The sequence below is a fragment of the Pteropus medius genome, unplaced genomic scaffold (assembly GCF_902729225.1).
Source record: "Pteropus medius unplaced genomic scaffold, Ma_sr-lr_union100, whole genome shotgun sequence".
NCBI classification, from domain to species: domain Eukaryota; kingdom Metazoa; phylum Chordata; class Mammalia; order Chiroptera; family Pteropodidae; genus Pteropus; species Pteropus medius.
The window spans coordinates 601005-617640 of record NW_024350923.1 but is presented as its reverse complement, the minus strand read 5'-3'; the positions used below and the strand labels follow the sequence as shown (position 1 = coordinate 617640).

At 66.1% G+C, this 16636-nt stretch overlaps 1 protein-coding gene and 1 pseudogene across 1 annotated transcript in view; one reads left to right on the top strand and one right to left on the bottom strand.

Moving 5' to 3' along the window:
- Positions 1-5648: 5648 nt before the first annotated feature.
- Positions 5649-5766, top strand: LOC120584919 (uncharacterized; annotated as a pseudogene).
- A 1760-nt stretch (positions 5767-7526) lies between these two features.
- MUC5B (mucin 5B, oligomeric mucus/gel-forming) overlaps positions 7527-16636 on the bottom strand; it is a 35718-nt gene continuing 26608 nt past the window's right edge. Inside the window, exons 32-49 of the mRNA XM_039840381.1 lie at positions 15427-16539; positions 15027-15198; positions 14220-14470; positions 13724-13910; positions 13189-13414; positions 12918-13090; positions 12773-12842; positions 12418-12518; positions 12070-12101; positions 11644-11824; positions 11237-11341; positions 11117-11154; positions 10439-10555; positions 9941-10027; positions 9708-9830; positions 9399-9444; positions 9166-9268; positions 7527-8529 (exon numbers count right to left, since the gene is read on the bottom strand). Of these exons, the coding sequence (XP_039696315.1) occupies positions 8325-8529; positions 9166-9268; positions 9399-9444; positions 9708-9830; positions 9941-10027; positions 10439-10555; positions 11117-11154; positions 11237-11341; positions 11644-11824; positions 12070-12101; positions 12418-12518; positions 12773-12842; positions 12918-13090; positions 13189-13414; positions 13724-13910; positions 14220-14470; positions 15027-15198; positions 15427-16539 (3330 nt within the window). The 3' untranslated portion in view covers positions 7527-8324. The remainder of the gene's footprint in view (positions 8530-9165; positions 9269-9398; positions 9445-9707; positions 9831-9940; positions 10028-10438; positions 10556-11116; positions 11155-11236; positions 11342-11643; positions 11825-12069; positions 12102-12417; positions 12519-12772; positions 12843-12917; positions 13091-13188; positions 13415-13723; positions 13911-14219; positions 14471-15026; positions 15199-15426; positions 16540-16636) is intronic.

The following is a 16636-nucleotide window of genomic DNA, read 5'->3' as shown; positions in this document are numbered from 1 at the left end:
TCCGAAGGACGCTGAGCAAGGTGCCAGGGACACGGGGGGCGGGGCGCCATGCTCCTCGAAAGCAGGGCTGAGCTCGCGAAGAAGCGGGGGTCCCCCAGGGGGCGGGACAGGCGCGGGGCCGGTGTGGTGGCAGGCAGGGTCTGTCTGGTCACCGCTCACCAGAACAGGGCCGGAGCTGGGGCTCCATCGGTGTCTGGGGCGGGGACCCTGATGGGTTTCCACAGCCAGGAGGCACAGCCTTCACTCAAGCTCGAGGTGCCTGTCTGCGGTCCAAGGACAGGGTGCACTGGACGCGTCACGAAGCAAGGAAAGTGTGGCCGGCCGGCCCCACCTGTCACCCAGGACGCCTCGGGGGCACACGACGTGGCCCGGTGCCGGCAGCAAAAGCACGTGCTCCTGAGGGACCCAGGACTCCAGCACGGGCACGGCCGTCCTCGGAAGCTGCCACGAGCAGGTCTCAGCACGCCCACGGGGAGGGAGGAGAGCCCAGCGGCACCGCTGAGAGTGAGGCCGGGCTTGCGGTTGACGTGGGCGGGCCCATGACGGGCAGCGGGTTCTGGGGGTCGCCATCCTCCCGGGCCTGGCGTCCGCCGGGGACTCCCCGGGTGGCGGGTGCTCTCTTTTCCCGGCCTCGCACTCGGTCCTGGGCCGTGCGCCCTCTGCCCTCGGCCCGCAGCGTGGCCGCGTGTCCTCAGCCTGCCCCAGAGGCGACGTCCCCCACGATGTCTGCGGACGGCGGTCGGCGCACGCGGCAGTGGTGCTGGCCCCTCCGTCGGCCGCCAAGTGCGTGGCGCTTGCTCTATCGCTGTTGTGGTTTCCATACACGAGCCCGTCCCCTAAAGTAGAGGTGGTGTCCGCCCCTTCGGGCCAACGCAATGAGTCCCCCCCAGCGGGGCTCCACCGACAGTCGCGACTTCCCTCCGCTCCAGAGGCCGGAAGGCCGGGATGGGGGTGCCGGTTCGCTGGGCGCCCGTGAGCCTCTTCCTGGTGCAGACAGCGACTTCCTCGTGTCCTCCGGGGGGGGGTGGGGTGCGGGGGGTGGGGGGCTCTCTGAGGTCCCCTTACAAGGGCCTCCTCCTGGGGCCCTGCTACCCGAAGCCATCAGTGTCAGAGTGGCTCCTACACGGGAATGGAGGGGACAACCACCCGTCCATACCTTGTGCCTGCACACGATGGGTGTAGCGGCCACCACGTCTCAAGCCCCAGCCGGGAGAGGAGACAGACCTGTCCTCCGCGTTGGGGTGAGGTGGGGGGCGGCCAGGTTCCGCTCTGTCCCGAGGGTCTCAGGCCCGGCTGGCGGGCCTGGGTGGGGTGTGCGAGGCAGCCTCCCGAGGGGCAGGGCCAGCGGTGCGGTGACACTTAGCCCACAGTGCTGGGGTGGGGCCAGCTGTGCTGCCCAAGCTAACAACCACAGGTGGGCGTGTGGACGCAGGTTGGATGTGGGGGGACGGGGGATGACCATGTCTCTGTGTCAGGTGCCACCAGGGGTCCTCAGTGACAGGACAGGCATGCTCAGGCGGGAAGAATGAAACCCCGGCTCGGTTCAAGTGCGAGCAGAGGGGTGGGGACACTTTCCAGGAGGTCGCGTGGATGGCAGTGACCGGGCAGCTGCAGGGAGGGGCCGCCGGGAGCGGCTGCAGGGCTGGGGCTGGGCTGGGGTCAGGGTGGCCTCCTGCTTCCATGTCCCTTCCTGTCCACCCTCACACCTGTCCCATCTCACTGGAGGGCAGGCCCAAGCCCTGCAGGGCCCTCTGCACCCCCACACACCCCACTGCACCCCAGCCTCGCTGCCTGCCGCCCGGGGCCCCTGTCGGGCTCCTCACCCCCGCAAGCCTTTGCTTGACTGTCCTCTCTTGAGGCAGCGTCCCGGCCACCCTGGCAAGTCCCGCTCCTTCCCACGCAGCCAGGGTCTCCCCTCTCCTGCTGGCTGTCCAAGCAGAGCAGAAGCCAGTGCACGAGGCGCCCCAGGAGCGGCCTGCACCCCAACCCTGTCCCCGGGCCTGGGAAGGGCGTCTAGCCTCCGCCTCACCCGGACCCCCAACCCTGTGGTTCGAGCACACGCAGACCCCAACCTCCAGGCCACCGCCCGGCGCTGACGGACACGGCCCGTCCACTGTCACGATCTCGTCCATTTTGTTTTTGAAAACATCACAGCACCCCTTCGAAGTGTTCATTTGTGAAGAGCGGCCTCTGCAGAAGCAAAACCTGCAGCCCGGATTCACGTGAAATTTGAAGTTGTTGCGTTGGGAGCCGCAGAGGACGCTCAGCCCAGCGCTGGGCAGAACCCCCGGCCGCCTGAGCTCCACGTCCCTGGGGCACGGGAGCCGACGACGTGAGGCCGAGCATGCAGTGTCCCGTGCGACGAGGGCATCCACTGGGCTTCTGATGTTTTCTTTAATGACACGAGCCAACGGCACGAGAGGCCGCCGGGCCATGGGAGCCTTGCTCGTCTCCGCGGCTGCGGCGGTGGCCTCGCGGTGCAAGCCGCTAACCCTCCCGGGACACGAGCACCCTTTTACTCACGTGCAACGTTGTCACTAAGAAGCAGCTTCATCGCCGTTAACTGTACAATACTGCAGCGTTAAAGCGATAAACCTCATTCAGGAGAAAAGGGAAAGGTGAAAACTTATAAAAACCGCAGTGCGAGCATCGCTACCTCGGCACGGCAGCCCCGGCAGGCGCCCTGCTGACGCGTGACACCAGCGTGTGCTGTCCCCGGAGAGCCCCGAGGCCGGACGAGTGCCGGCTGAGCAGACGCCACGGCGGCGGCATGCACGGAGCGTGTGGGGCGGCAGCGCCGGTGCTGACCAGGGGGCTCCCACGGGTCAGGCCCAGGGCCCCCTCCGCACCCCTGCTCCCACACGTCCTGACCTCAGGCCCCAGACAGGCCGGAGAGTCGCGGAGGGGGCAGGTCACTGGGGAATGAGAACGCCACCCCCCGCTGCCCGGACTCCAAGGAAGATCACCGCCACAAGGGGGCGCCCTCCGCTCCCCTGTCGGGGGGACTGCACCGGCCAGCGGAGTGAGGAGCACACTGGGGGGGCTCCGGCACCGCCCCGCCCTGCCCCCCGCCCAGCTGCCCTTCACGAGTCACGTGGGCAGCTCCAGGCTGGCCCCTGGCCCTTGGCCCCTTCCTCCAGGGAGTCTGGAGGAGAGCCGGGCTCACCCAAGGGTCACGTCCAGGCTGCAGCTGGGCCGTGGAAGACCCAATCCTGTGGAAGACTGCACGGGATCCAGCCGGGCCTGCCAGGCCAGGCAGAAGGTGAATGGACTGGGGGGCCACTCTGATGGCGTAGGGACCCCCAAGGCCCAGAAGGGAGGCAGTCAGGGCTGAACTGGGCCAACCTGTGGTGGGGCTCTCCTGGAGTGAGGAGAGAGTGTGGAATGTTTGGGGGGCTGAGAGTGGCACCCCTTTGACCTCAGGGTCCCCGTGGGTGGGGCCTCGGACGGATTGGGGGACCCAGCAGCAGATGTAGCAGCTCCCCCGCCGCCCCCAGTGACTCGGGGTTGTGGAGACATACTACTCATTGACGTCCGGAACAAGCAGAAAGCACCTTGTCCCGGCCAACTGGTCTGGGAAGCGCATCTGGGCATTTGTCCCCACAGTGACCGTGAGGAGGAAGGGCCCTCCCTCTGCCTGGCAGAGTGGCCAGTCTTCTCAGTGGGGACCCAGTGCTGCCGCTGGCAGAGTCCTGACGCCTCTCCCAGGAGAGCCTGTCGGGAGGTCAGCTGCAAAGCAGGGGTGTCCCGTGTGGTACAGACACCGTCATGCAGCGGACCCAGACGTCCAGGGCAGAGTGCCCGGTGGCTCACGGGCGGCCTCTTCACAAGGCTCAGCACGTGGCCCTTGGGGAGAGGACAGACTGACAGGTTAGGACTACAACCCCGGGGCCCACAGCCCTTCAGAGGGGACACCTTCCCAGGAACTCAGCGAGTTAGGTTTATTGGCAGTATCCCATTGAAATAGCCCCAAACGCTAGGTAATCCGTGTCTAAAATTTTTTCCTGAAAAAATGTAAGAGATGAAAAGAGAAAGGGGGAGCCCAGAGAGCTGCTCCCAGCAAACTCGAGCTTTGCTTCGGGCGGCGCTGCGGGGCAGAGGGGGTGTCGCAGTGAGTGGGGTGCGCATGGGGTGCACACGGCGTGCGTGGACGGACATGCCCGCCATGAGAAAATGTCAGTTTTTCAAGTTAATTTACACTCAACCTACTAACAGTCCCACGAGTCCTGCTTGTTGTTGTCGCGGTCGTTTACGAAACTGGTAAGTTGACCCCCAGAAGGCTAGGAGGAGCCCCGACATCGTAAAGGAAGCACGGAGGGCGGAGACGGGCTCGCATGGGAGCCAGAACTCTAAGGACGATTGTCCCTGTTAAGATGACAAACTAAGAGTCCAGTGGACCCGAACGGAGGCCAGAGCACAGGGTGACAGTGCAGGGGGGCACGGAGGGGCATTTCGTACGTGGTACTGGGACAACAGAAATAATCGGACCCCCGCCCAGCGCCATCTCGAAACGCCAGTTCTGGATTCAGGGGAACCCGAGAGGGCGGCGGAGCAGGACGCAGCAGCTCCGGGGTCCCCACCCGGACGCCCGGCGCTGGCACAACCTGTCCAGCGGGAGCATGCAGGAGCCCCGGGGCCTGCGGAAGCCTCGGGCGGCAGACCGAGGCCGGCTTCAGCTCAGCGCGGTGCCGGCGCCCCGTCCCGCACCCCCGTGGCATGGCCGGCAGCTGTGCACAGACCCTCAGGGGTCTGTGCTCTGACGGCCGATGGCTGCTTTCTGATCGCAGAGGTGCGTGCGAGGGAGTGGGCGGCCATCGTCGTCACACCTCCCCCGATATTGCGAGACCCTCCCCCGCCAAGTGAAGTGACGTTTGAGGGACCTAAAGGGCCGGTGCCCTTTCTCCTCCTTTGTTTTGTTCCCCTCTTTTGGGAGACAGACATTTAAGACCAGGACGTTCAAAAACAGCCGCAGATACGGCGAAAAATAGAAAGTGACCGTGTGTGACCAGGAAACAGCTCAGAACAGACATAGGAAGAAAAAGCCATAGACGATGAAAACGGCCAACTCCGGAAAGGCGGAGAGTCGATTTCTAGAGTTATGACGTCATCAGACTCAAACGGCCACCGTTCAGCAATAACAACAAAATCGCAAGGGGACAAACAAACGGGACGGTGTGGCCCAGGGAAAGGGAAGCTGTAGCAGGAGCTGTCCCCTGAAAGGGAGCTGACGCACGCGTCGAAGGTCTGCGAACACCGAAAGGAGGGTGTGGAGAAAGCGAAGAAAACTGTGTGATCAGAAAAGAAATAGCAGTAAAGAGAAAACCTAGAGAGAAACCAAACAAACGCCGGGGCCGAAAAGAACCAGAATCGAAATGAAAAATCCACTGGAGAGACTGAAAGTCAGATTTGAGCAGGAAGAACAAGGGATTTGCGAACTTGAACACAGGACAATGGAAATGACTGAGTCTGAGGAACAAATAAACACAATTCAAAAGTGAAAGGCGCCTGAGCGATGCGTGGGACACCACCCGGTGGACCAGTCGTGGGTCCACAGGAGCCCCAGAGGGGGAGAGAGAGAGGGGCAAAGAAGAGAAGATGGCCGAAACGCTCCCAAAGGCGATGAAATACATAAATATGAACACCCGAGAGTCTACAGCGATGGCCCCCTGAACGTGCCCGATCCCGTCTGATCTCGGAAGCTAACGGGGTCGGGCCTGGTGAGGACTTGGATGGGAGACCGCCTAGGAAGACCGGGTGCTGTAGGCATGAAACGAAATATCCAAGAAGCTCAACAAACTCCGAGTCAGATGAACTCAAGGAGACGCACACCGATAAATACGACCAAACATTCGAAAGCCAGACAGGGAATCTCGAAAGCATCGAGAGCGGAGCGGATCGTCACACACGAGGGGCCGTCAGGCAGGTCGCGTGCGGACTTCTCTTCAGACACCCGGAGGCCAGAAGACGGTGGGCCAGTATACGCAACGCGTTTAAGAAGAAGAAAAAGTCAACCAAGAATCCTGGATCCTGCAGAACTGTTCTCAGATGAAGACACCGCCGGGTAAACAAAAGCGGAGGGAGTTGACGACCCCTAGACCTGTCTCGCGAGGGGGCTGGAGGGGGCGCGCAAGGTGAAAGGGGAGGGTGCGGGACGGGCAGCGACGTGAAGCCGAGGTCTCAGCAAAGGCAAACGCGTGGGCAGAGACGGACGCCGGGGCTCCTGGGGGAGCGGTTGTAACGGCACTTTCGTTTTCTACATGACTTAAGAGACTGATGCATTAAGGAAACACAGAATTATTGGTGTAGAAGCTAGCATCACCGTAACTTTGGTTAGCAACTCCCAATCCCCCTTGGTGGGCAAATGGTCTCGTCCGCGGTGGCTTCGAGGCGTCCCTCTATTCGACATTCTAAAACCTCGCGGCCGAGCGGTGGGGATGGATCTGTGTCTTCTTCACCTTCCTCGGCTCCCTCCGGGCGCTCTCGGCCTGAGAGCGTGTCTGATTCTGAAAGATCACCCTGTGGCCACGGTCCCTCTGGGGCTTCCCAGAAATCTTCAGGAGGTCTGTTGGCCTTACATTGAATTCACTTCATTGGTTTAAACGGCTGCTATCGTCAGGTTTTCCTATCTCCAGACGTGAGCTGGAGTCCGTGACCAGTGACAGTCCTAGTCTAGGTGCTTCCCGACGCGTTTACATCAGGAGGAGGTGCATGGGTCTGTGGGAACAGGCGTGCCACGGGAATGGCTGGGGTTTAGGGGTCACTGTTTTGCACGTGGGTTAACAAAGACTCAGTCGGGAGCATGACTGGCCACGGAACCCCCAGGAGTTCAGACTGTGAGTCACGGGGTCTGCTTACAGAAGTTGGACCAGCGGTGACTGAGGGAGTAGCCGGCCTCATCTGCAGCGTACCTGCAACCTTGACCGCCCACCGGGCCATCTCCCAGGTGAGGTGGCCTGCCCTGACCAGACCTCCTGGGATGGCCAGGGACGGCCAGAACGCTGGCAGCAGCCACTGAAAGGATGCCAGGCCCTCCTCGCTGACCCCCAGCCCACCTTCCCCAAGGAGCTGGGGACCCTGGCCCGTGGGAGAGCGGGAGCTCCATAGATGTGAGGTGCTGTCACAGCTGAGCCGCACGGAGCACAGGGCCAGCCATGTGGTTCCCGGAAGGCACAAGGAGACCCTGTCAGGCGCCCCTGGCAGCGTCGCCTTTGCCTCCCCAGGTGGCAGCCCCTCCCATAACCGTCCTGCCCACTTGGGGGTCATTTCTTGCCCTTCCTGTGTGGTCAAGCCCGAAGCCAGGGGCGCGCTCCACATCCCAGGGCACACGTATGGGCCTGGTTAGTGAATTCACTGCCTGCACCCCACCCTGCACCCAGCTCCTCCCACCCCCAGCTCAAGAAAATACATCGGGGAGGGCCAGTGCGGACTGGACGGGGAGGGGTCACGGCAGCAGCAGCCGCTCCCTCGGGGGCTGCGCAGCATCATGCACTGCCCCACCCCCCACCCCAGGAGCCCCGGCCTGTGGGACAGCTGCTTCCTGCACCGACACCCACGACCAGTCACCTCCTCCTGTTGGCTGGTCCAATGTGCACATCCGTGAACCGGCTCCCTAATTAACCCCGCGTGTTTGAAACGATGACGAGGATGCCCCTGCCAGCACCCCCTGCCCCACCCGTCCCTCCCCGCGGGTCCCGCACAAGCCCCAGCCGTGCCACAGAGCCCGTGGGGCCCCACGCAGCCTGGCCCTGGACGGAGGGACGAGCCCTGGGAGGGAGGACACAGTTGGCAGGAAGAGACACCAGGACCAGGACGTGTACACGATGCTCAGCGTTTATTTGCACGTTTGGGGGCTGGGAGAGCAGAAGGGGGTGCTTCGGGATGCTGACCCCCCCTCGGCCATCAGAGCCTCAGCCGCAGGTCCAGACGCTGGCAGGCGGCCACCCTGCCCGACGCCGCTCCCTAGAGGCAGCTGGCCGTGCCTGGGCAGGTCCAGTCTGTAGTCTGCTACAGGTTTCAGGGTGCAGGGGAGGGCCCGCAGCCCCCCGTGAGGAGCAGCCAGTGGCCCGTGTGCAGTGTTGCTCCAGGGTGTCCCTCTGATACCAGGAAGGGGTGAGTCTAGGCAAAGCGGCTCTCGTTTTGGACGAAGGCCGGCCCTGACGGCAGGGCAGGTGGCCGAGACAGGCCAGTGGGACTCCCTGCCTGGCATCCTCCTCACGTGGACCCACTGCACTGTCCCCTGCCAGGGCATGGGTTTCACCCGGGGGCAGCTGGAAGGCGGGTGGGGGCAGTGGGACAGGGACAGAATGGCATCAGACAGTGGCCCCCTAGGACGGAAGGACAGGGGTGCTGTCCTCGGGAGCTACAGGTGAGGGCGCACAGGACGGGGCGCAGCCGCATGCGTCCACGTGGGTGTAGGTGCGCTGGACGGCGGTCCCGTCGGGGCACTGCATGGTCACCACCTGCTGGTGGGCCTCGGTCTCCTGGCAGCAGGTGCACTGCCGCTGCATGGCCTGGGCCTCCGCGGAATACCTGGGACACACGGCGCCCTCAGGACCCGCCCCGCCGCCCGGCCACCCGGCCCTGGGGCCGGGAGGTGGCAGCCCCACCCACCCCAAGTCGTTGTCCGAGCGCGTGGGGCTTTGCGATCCTGGCCTGGGGTGGGTCTGTGGGCACTCACGGTCGCTTTGACCCCGGCCCTTTCCCGGCCAGGCACCCTCTCTTCCCAGAACCAGCTCAGACGTGCTGACCCCACGGACCCCTCCTCAGGATCCTGCCCTGGCCCAGGGCAGGCAGCTGGCCACAGCCTGGGCTGACTTGGGTCAGCAGGCTCTGCCAGCAGCTCGGGCCCGAGATTCTGGTCCACGGAATGCCCTGATTCTGCCCCACCCCCATGTGGACACTGCCCCCAGGCCCGTGGACTCAGGTCTGAAGCTACAGGACCCCTCTTGGTGGCCCAGCTGGTCCAGCCTGGCTGTCCTCAGGTGGGCGTGGAGACAGGGGAGCTCCTTTGGGCCCCCCCTTTGCTCCTTCCTGTGGCAAACTGGACGACCAAGGACAGCCGTGTGGGCACTGGGTGCTGACTCTGCAGTCTGAGTGGCCTTCGGCTTCCAACCTAGGAGGTACCCAGTGGGTGGGGGGCTCTGGGGAGGGCTAGGGCCCACTCACTTGGACACCCCCGGGCAGGAGCCCTCGCAGAAGGTGACGTTGACGAGGGCCTCGCAGTCCCCGTGCCGCAGGATGGTCCTGTTGACGTGGACCTGGCAGGAGTCTGGGCCGAGGAAAGGCGGTGGAGGTTGGGGTCTCCGAGGACCCGGACCTGGGGCGCTCGCTCCCTGCCACGTTCCCTCCCGGCCTGCCGCTCGGGGCGGGGTTCTGGGGGGGCGGCAGCCTCGACTTACCCACTTCCTCACAGGAGTAGCAGCAGCCAGTCTTCCTGAGGATGCCCTGCAGCGGGGGACAGAGGGCGGGCTGGGGATACAGCGTGGGCTCCAGGGGCAGGGCCCCCCAGCGGGCGTGGCCTCACGGGCGAGGCTTGGGGGGGGGCTCTCGACGGGCGTGGTCTGTGGGGGCGGGGCCTCCCGGCGGGCGTGGTCTGTCGGGCTTCCGGGAGGGCGGGGCGCTGGTGGGCGTGGTCTCCCCGGTGGGGCGGGGCCTCCCAGGCAGTGCAGGAAAGTGGTCAGCGGGCGGGAGCCCCCCTGGGCACACACCCTGCAGCTGGACACGTCGCGGCAGGTCACAGGCCTTGGGGTCAGCATGTGGACCCCGCTCTCGTCCTGGCAGCGGTACTCAGTGCAGTTGTCCACGCGGCTGTCCACCCAGGTCTCGTTAGGCTGAAACGCACAGGGGAGGGCAGAGGCCCGGGTGGGGATCATCTCGTGGGCAGACAGGGGCCGGAGCGGGGGTCTCCTGGGTGGAGGGCTGAGACCGAGCCCCGGCTTACCTGGACCAGCCTGCCGTCCGGCGTGAGGCAGGCGGTGTGTACGCATTCCCCGCAGCAACGCCCGGCTGCTCGCACATATTCAGAGCCCTGGGGGTTGGAGGGGTCAGGTCCGCACCCCCAGCCCGCTCTCCAGCCCTCCTGCCCTCTTTGTCACAGCCCAAGGGCCTGGCAGCCTCCTTAGCAGCCCCCACTCTCTGAAAGCATGTCCCCGTCCATGGCTACGAGGGCGAAAGCGGCCTCAGCCCGTCGTCCTGGCTTAGCCTCACCGCCGCTTCCAGCCCCCTCTGTCTACTTCTGCCTTCCTGGACCTGGCCCCAGTCCCCAGCAGCCTGCAGATCGCCACACCCGCCCGCCTACCGCACTCGGCCTGCTTCACGGCCCCAGCAGAAGCTGAGCTCAAAGACTGGCCCAGGGAGCCCCGGTACCAGTGACACGAGGCGGCCACCGTGCGGGCACGCCGGGGGCCTGGGCCTGGGCCGGCCTGGGGGGCAGGGGCACCTGGGGGCAGGTGGCGTTGCAGGTGTCCTCCTTGCACTGCACCGTCGGGCCCTGGGTGTCCACAGACAGGCAGGTGCACGTGTGGCAGGGGACGGTGGCTGGAAAGGTTGCACCAACCTGCAGTCAACAGGGAGTCCCAAGGGGGGGGCAGGGAAGGGGCAGGGGGAGGTGGCCCAGTGGGGTGCTGGGTGGGGCACCAGGGCCAGGAGCCCTCCCTGTGGCTGGGCGGCTGGGAAGTCAGGCCCCCAGGGAGCAGTTCCTTTCTCACATGGAATTAGGGATGTACCCCGTCTGGGCAAAGACTAAGAGAGACGCAGGGTCTTTGGGCAGAGGCAGGACCCCAAGGGGGCAGAAACTCCGGGCAGGCAGGAGGGGGCTGGGAAGGAGCTGCTGGGAGACCCTAATGCTAAACTCTCAGCGGCAGCAGTATGGAGCCCACAGCCCACCAGGCTCTGGACAGAAGGCACCACTCTCGTGTCCCCCTGTGTCCCTACCTAGCTCTGAAGGGCCCAGAGCCCCTCTCTATCTGCTGTCGGAGCAGGAGGGGCGGACAGGGATGGGCACGTTGAGACGGATGGAGGTCCAGAGGGACGCGGGGCACCACACAGTGGGGGCCTACAGCTGGGGGCCCCTGCCACCCCGCCCACCCCGCCCTGCCGTCACCCGCGGCGCCCTTACCCCATACACAGTGTCGTTGTAGGTGCACAGCTTAGGCCCTGGAAGGGAAGGGAGGGCTGAGGCGTGTGCGTGGTGGGGAGCAGGTGTCCAGGCACCTCTCCTGCCCCGGCCCCCACTCACGGCAGGCAAAGGTGGGGCAGCAGCTGCCCTCCTCCAGGGTGCGCGTCAGCTCCTCGCCTGGCCCACATTCTGGTGGGCCCTGGGGGCAGGTGGTCGCGTTGCAAACTGCAGGAGAGGCGGGCGCTGTTGGGGTGCCCCTGCCCTCCCTGCTCCAGCCCCGCCTTCCCCACGTTGGAGCCATGAGGGGTCCCTCTCTGTCAGCCTCCCGTTACTCCCTAAGTCCCCTGGCAGACCAGAGGTTGCCGCCTCATTTTTAGGTGGAGAGCAAAACTCCAGGAGGCGTCCCCACCTCAGTGGCCCGGTGGCGCTCAGGCCAGGATGCTGCAGGCCCTGCCGACCGGCGGCCTGGGCCCTCCACCCTCCTGTGCCCGCTCCCACCCGCCTGGCCGCGGGGGCGTGAGGCTCACCGCACAGCGTCTCAGAGCAGCATGGGTTGTCGGCCTGGGGCCTGCTCACGCTCACGAAGCCGGCCTGGCCGCACTCTGGGGGCGGGCGGTGGGCCTCGCACCTCACCGGGACGCACTGCACGGCCACTGAGCCCTCGTCGCACTCGCAGGCCTGACAGTTGCTGACCCACCGCTCTCCAGGCTGGAACAGACCGGCTCAGGGTCCCCCAAGGCTCCCGGACGGTGCCCCAGCCTCTCGGGCTGCATCCCGCAGCAGGCCAAGCCCCGGTGCTCGGTTCGGCCGGGTCAGCCCTCAGTGTTCCCCTCCAGTCACCACCTCCCGAGCAGCCCGTGAGACTGCCAGGGTGCTGCCCAGGCAGAGTGGACAGCCCCAGGAGAGGGGTGCTCCCTCCCACCTCCTGCCTGAGCGAGGGCAGAAACACTCACGAATTTGGGGTACCCATCTGGTCCCACGCAGGCTGGAAGGAAAGGGGAAGGGGGTCACTGGGGATTCTGGGGTTCGTGGCCTGGTGACATAGGCCACAGGCCACAAGGATATGTCCTCTCAGGTCCGACCCTCCCCCCACCCACCCCAACCAAGGCCTCTGTCTTCCCACCGGGAAGAGAAGCTCCCGGAGAACTCGGGGTGTCGAGGAGGAGGCTTGGCAGGGCTCCAGACAGAGGGGTTGGAGCTGGGCGGGGGCAGCGGGTAGTCTGACAGGGAGGCAGGACAGGCCGAGGTCAGGGACGTGTCGCCTCTGCGGGGCTGGGGGCCCAGGCCATGGCGGTGCTTACGGCATGTGGACACGCAGACATCCGTGTAGGAGTTGAAGAGGATGTGGCCATCTGGACAGAAGCAGCCCTCCGCCAGCCCCTTGTTCTCCAAGCTGTGGTTCCTGCCAGGCCAGGAAGGAATCCTGGGACCTCCGTCCATGCGGACAGTGTCCGAGGGAGGAAGCAGTGGGCACGGATGGAGTGCGGGGTTGTTCGTGGCCCCAGATATCCCATGGGGTTGTTGGGTCGGAGGTCGGGCTGGGGAGGGACAGCCCAGAGATCTTGGGCTGGGGGTCCTGGCCACTTCTCCAATCCCCACTGGCTTCTCTCAGACCCTTTAGACAACCCCTCCCCCCCATTCCCACTATCTGCTCACCTGGAGTCACAGGACATGGGCTGCACAGGGCCGCATGGCTTATACACCTTTCCAGGCGGGCAGGTGAGGTCTGGGAGCACAGAGACGGGTGTCAGGTGGGCCCGGGAGCCCAGAGCGCCTGGTGTCCCCCAGCCCCGCTACTCACCACACAGCCCGTTGGTGGCATTGCGCCAGTCACTGCATGCGCCCCGGGCACGGCAGAGTGCCGCATAGGCCTCCAGCGTCTGGCAAGGCACGGGGCCAGCCTGGCAGCTGTCACTGACACAGGTCCGGAAGAAAGGGTCAGGTGGGATGAGGCTGTGGCACTCGGCGAACACCCTGCAGGCAGGGCAGTCAGAGGTCGGAGCTGAGCCAGGTCCTTGGCCCGGACAGGGGTCACTGCCCCAGGGTGGCCAGACCCACGGGGAGAGACTCACTGGCTCAGCATCACCTCGCAGAGGGGCGCCGGGGGGCACGTGCTGGCAGAGGGCGTGGTGGGTGCCGGGGGCAGGGAGCTGGCCGTCGGGGGGGAGCCGGTCGGCGCCCAGCAGCCGTCCTTGCTGCTGTCAGGGACCAGCCAGCCGTGGGCCATGTCCTGGCAGGTGGGGGCCATGGTGCCGTCCGGCTGGCGACAGTCATCCGTCTTGTTGTTGGTGCAGGTGCCTGGGATGCCAGGCTGGGCAGGTCACCTCTGGGGCCAGGCTGGGTGCCCAGCTGTCCTGTTCTCACACCTTTCACCTTCTCCCCTGCCAGCCCCCCACCCCCCACCTCCCTGGCGGTTACTCAGTCCTGACACTGGTCACTGGACCTAGAGGCAGCTCTGGCCTAGGGCAGGCGGCAGGGCGAGCAGGTGCAGGTCTGGGGGTGGGGATGTGGCAGGTGGCTGACGGGGCCACCCTGGGCGCATGGGAAGGATGTGGCAAGAGGAGCAGGCATGTGCTCCCGTGGGACTCCTGCTGCGTCCCCACTCACCGCACTGGCCCTCAGTGTTGTAGCTGAAGTGGCTGTAGGACAGCAGGATCTGGAAGGCTTGCCCATGCATGGTGATGCTGGCGCCGATGGCCGGGATGTCCACGTGCATCGTGCTGTTTGCCGTCACAGACACGCTCACCCCGTTCCTGCTGAAGCCCGATGTCACCCGCACGTGGTCGAACAGGATCTGCGGACGCATTTGGGGCCGTGACCAGGGCAGTGGGGACCTCTCTTCTGCAGCCCCCAGGCCAAAGTGCAGATGCTCCGCTGGGGGTCCGGTGGGTCCCCTGGTGCTCCGGGCTGCAGGTACCCCTTCCCCACCACGGCCTTCCCTGCACCCAGTTCTCCTGCAGGGGCGCGGTGGGGGTGGGGCGGGGACAGGCCCTGCGTGGCCCCTTCAGGAGCTCCGCGGGACGCGCACGCGCACTCCAGGGCCTCTCGGGCGCCCCCTGGGGGCCCCGGACAGGCCGACGCCCGCTGCGCCCCGGGCACGCACCAGGCTCTCCTCCCGCCCGGCGTCGGTGGCGGTGCTGAGGATGATCTCCGTAGACCCGTAGTGGATGATGAGCGCGCGGGGGCAGCTGCGGGGGGCGGCGGGCGCCGCGCAGTAGTAGCTGTTGAGCAGCACGCTGAGGTTGCCGAAGCGGGGGTGGATCTCGCGCACGAGCACGTGGGTGCAGTTGCCCCGGAAGGAGTAGGACGTGCCGTCGAAGGTCCTGTACTTGGAGCCCCATCCGCTGCAGGAGCCTGCGACAGGCACAGCGCCCTCAGCCAGCGCCGCCCAGCACGGCCACCGCGGGGGCTCGCCCATAAGTTGGGCGAGTGGGTGGGTGGCCCCAGACACGTTCCCTCAGAGCCCGCGGGTGTGGCCTCATTTGGGAAAGGGTCGTCGCTGCTGTCATTAAGTTAAGAATCTCAAGAGGAGGTCATCCTGGATTACCAGGTGACCGAACTCCAGTGACCAGCGTCCTCATAGAGACAGGGAGAGGACGGGCCCCATGAAGAAGAGGCGGAGACTGCGAAGGTGGCCGCAGCCAGGATTGCCTGGGCCCAGCGGCCGGGGAGGCAGGTCGGACCCAGGCCAGTCCGGCGGGGCTGGCCGATCGTTGCTGTTTCCAACCACCGGGGTGGTGGTCCCCCTGCGGGTGGCTCCCCGGCAGGTGGCTCAGGCCTCCGTTTCCACCCATCCTCTCCTGGTCTCAGCGGCCCCAGTGCCCCTCGAATGCCTGGGCCGCCCCCGCCGGGGCAGCCGGCCGGCACCGTGGCTTGTGTCGCGTTATGTGCCCGTCACATGGCCACTCACACTCGCACTCGTAGTGGTACTCGCAGGGGTCCTGCGGGCTCTGCACTTTGATGGGCATGTGCCCGTTCACACAGGTGACCTTGGCCACGGGCTTCGGCTCCAGCAGGGCGATGTGGTTGTCGCCCTCACACTTGGCCACCGTGCAGTCTTTCAGCGTCCAGGTCTCGTTCACCTGGCAGACAGCAGGAGCGACACTCACCAGGCGGGCTCTCGAGACACAGCCATCTCACCCTGGGGGCCCGCGCGGCCCGGGGCAGGGCAGCCCACAAGCTGCTTCCTTCCAGCTGAGCTGCCCATGGGGAGTCCCGGAGGGGCCGGGGCCGGCCTCCGCCTCCGCCATCAGCAGCCCCTGAGCCCCGCACAGGACTAGGCAGGGAATGCAAGGAGGAGGGGTGCGCACCTGTCGGGGAGGGTCGACGAGGTCACAGCCTCGTGCCGCAGAGGTCGGGGGCACGGAGGACGAGGGCTCTGGGGGTGAGGAGGTGGGGCAGGCGCCCTGGAAGCGGTCCAGCTCGCAGTGCGGGTTACAGACGGCGTAGAAGTGGCAGCCGGCACTGTCGGTCCTGTTGTACACGACGTCCCCTGTGGAGGACACGGTCACTGGGTCGGCCGGAGGGACTGAGAGGGGCGCCTGTGATGGGGCGGAGCTTCTGGGGCACGGGACACTGGCGTTCGGGGCGGGCAGGCCGCGAGGGGCTCCACACTCACCGGGGAGGAAGAGCTGTCCGAAGGCCCGGCACCGACAGGGTGTGGCGGGGCTGGGTGGCATTGGCGAGGCGGTGGGCCCCCGGGAGCTGAGGACAGGCCTGGGTATGGAGGACGCGCTGAAGGGCGGCCGGCGGCTGGGGGTCTCCGGGGGCGGGGGCGGTGCCACCGTGGTGCGCAGCGAGGGGCCGCAGTGCAGGTCACAGCACAGCAGGCGCACGTGGAAGTTGTGGCAGTACGGCACCGGCCCCGGCTGGTCGCGGTTGCGGCACACCAGCCCGAAGCTCACGTTGCACTGCACCACCTGCCCCACGCCCGCCAGGCTCGCGGCTGGCGCCCGCTCCGAGCGGCACTCAATGTCCTTGGGGTGCTCGCAGAAGACGTGGCCGGCCAAGCGGAGGACCTCAAAGGTCTCAAAGTCCCCGCCACTGGGGCCGGGCGTGGGGTAGTCCTCGTCAAACCAGTCTGTCCACACGCACTGCTGCGTGCAGGCCCCGGGGGTCAAGGGCCCCGGGGTGGGCGAGCTGGAGCTGGGCTTCAGGGGGCTGGAGGGCAGGGCGGCCCCAGAGCTGCGGCCCGTGGAAGGGGACCCTGGGGTGGTCTGTGCGGGGAGGGTCACCAAGGGAGCTGTGTGGGGGCCACTGGGCAAGGCTGGCTTGGTGGTTGGAGTCCTTGGGGAGCCAGAGGGACTGGACACAGAGACCTTCCCAGTGGTTCTGACAGAGGTGAGCGGTATGTGGGTGGTGGCGACCCACTGGGTTGTCCTGGGGGAGGAGGGTCCTATCTCAGAGGTGACCGTGGTGACTGTCTGTGTGGTCCATGGGGAGGAGGGTCCTGTTTCAGAGGTCGGAGTGGCGACACTCTGGGTTGTCCCGGGAGAGGAAGTCCCTGTCTCAGAGGTGAGA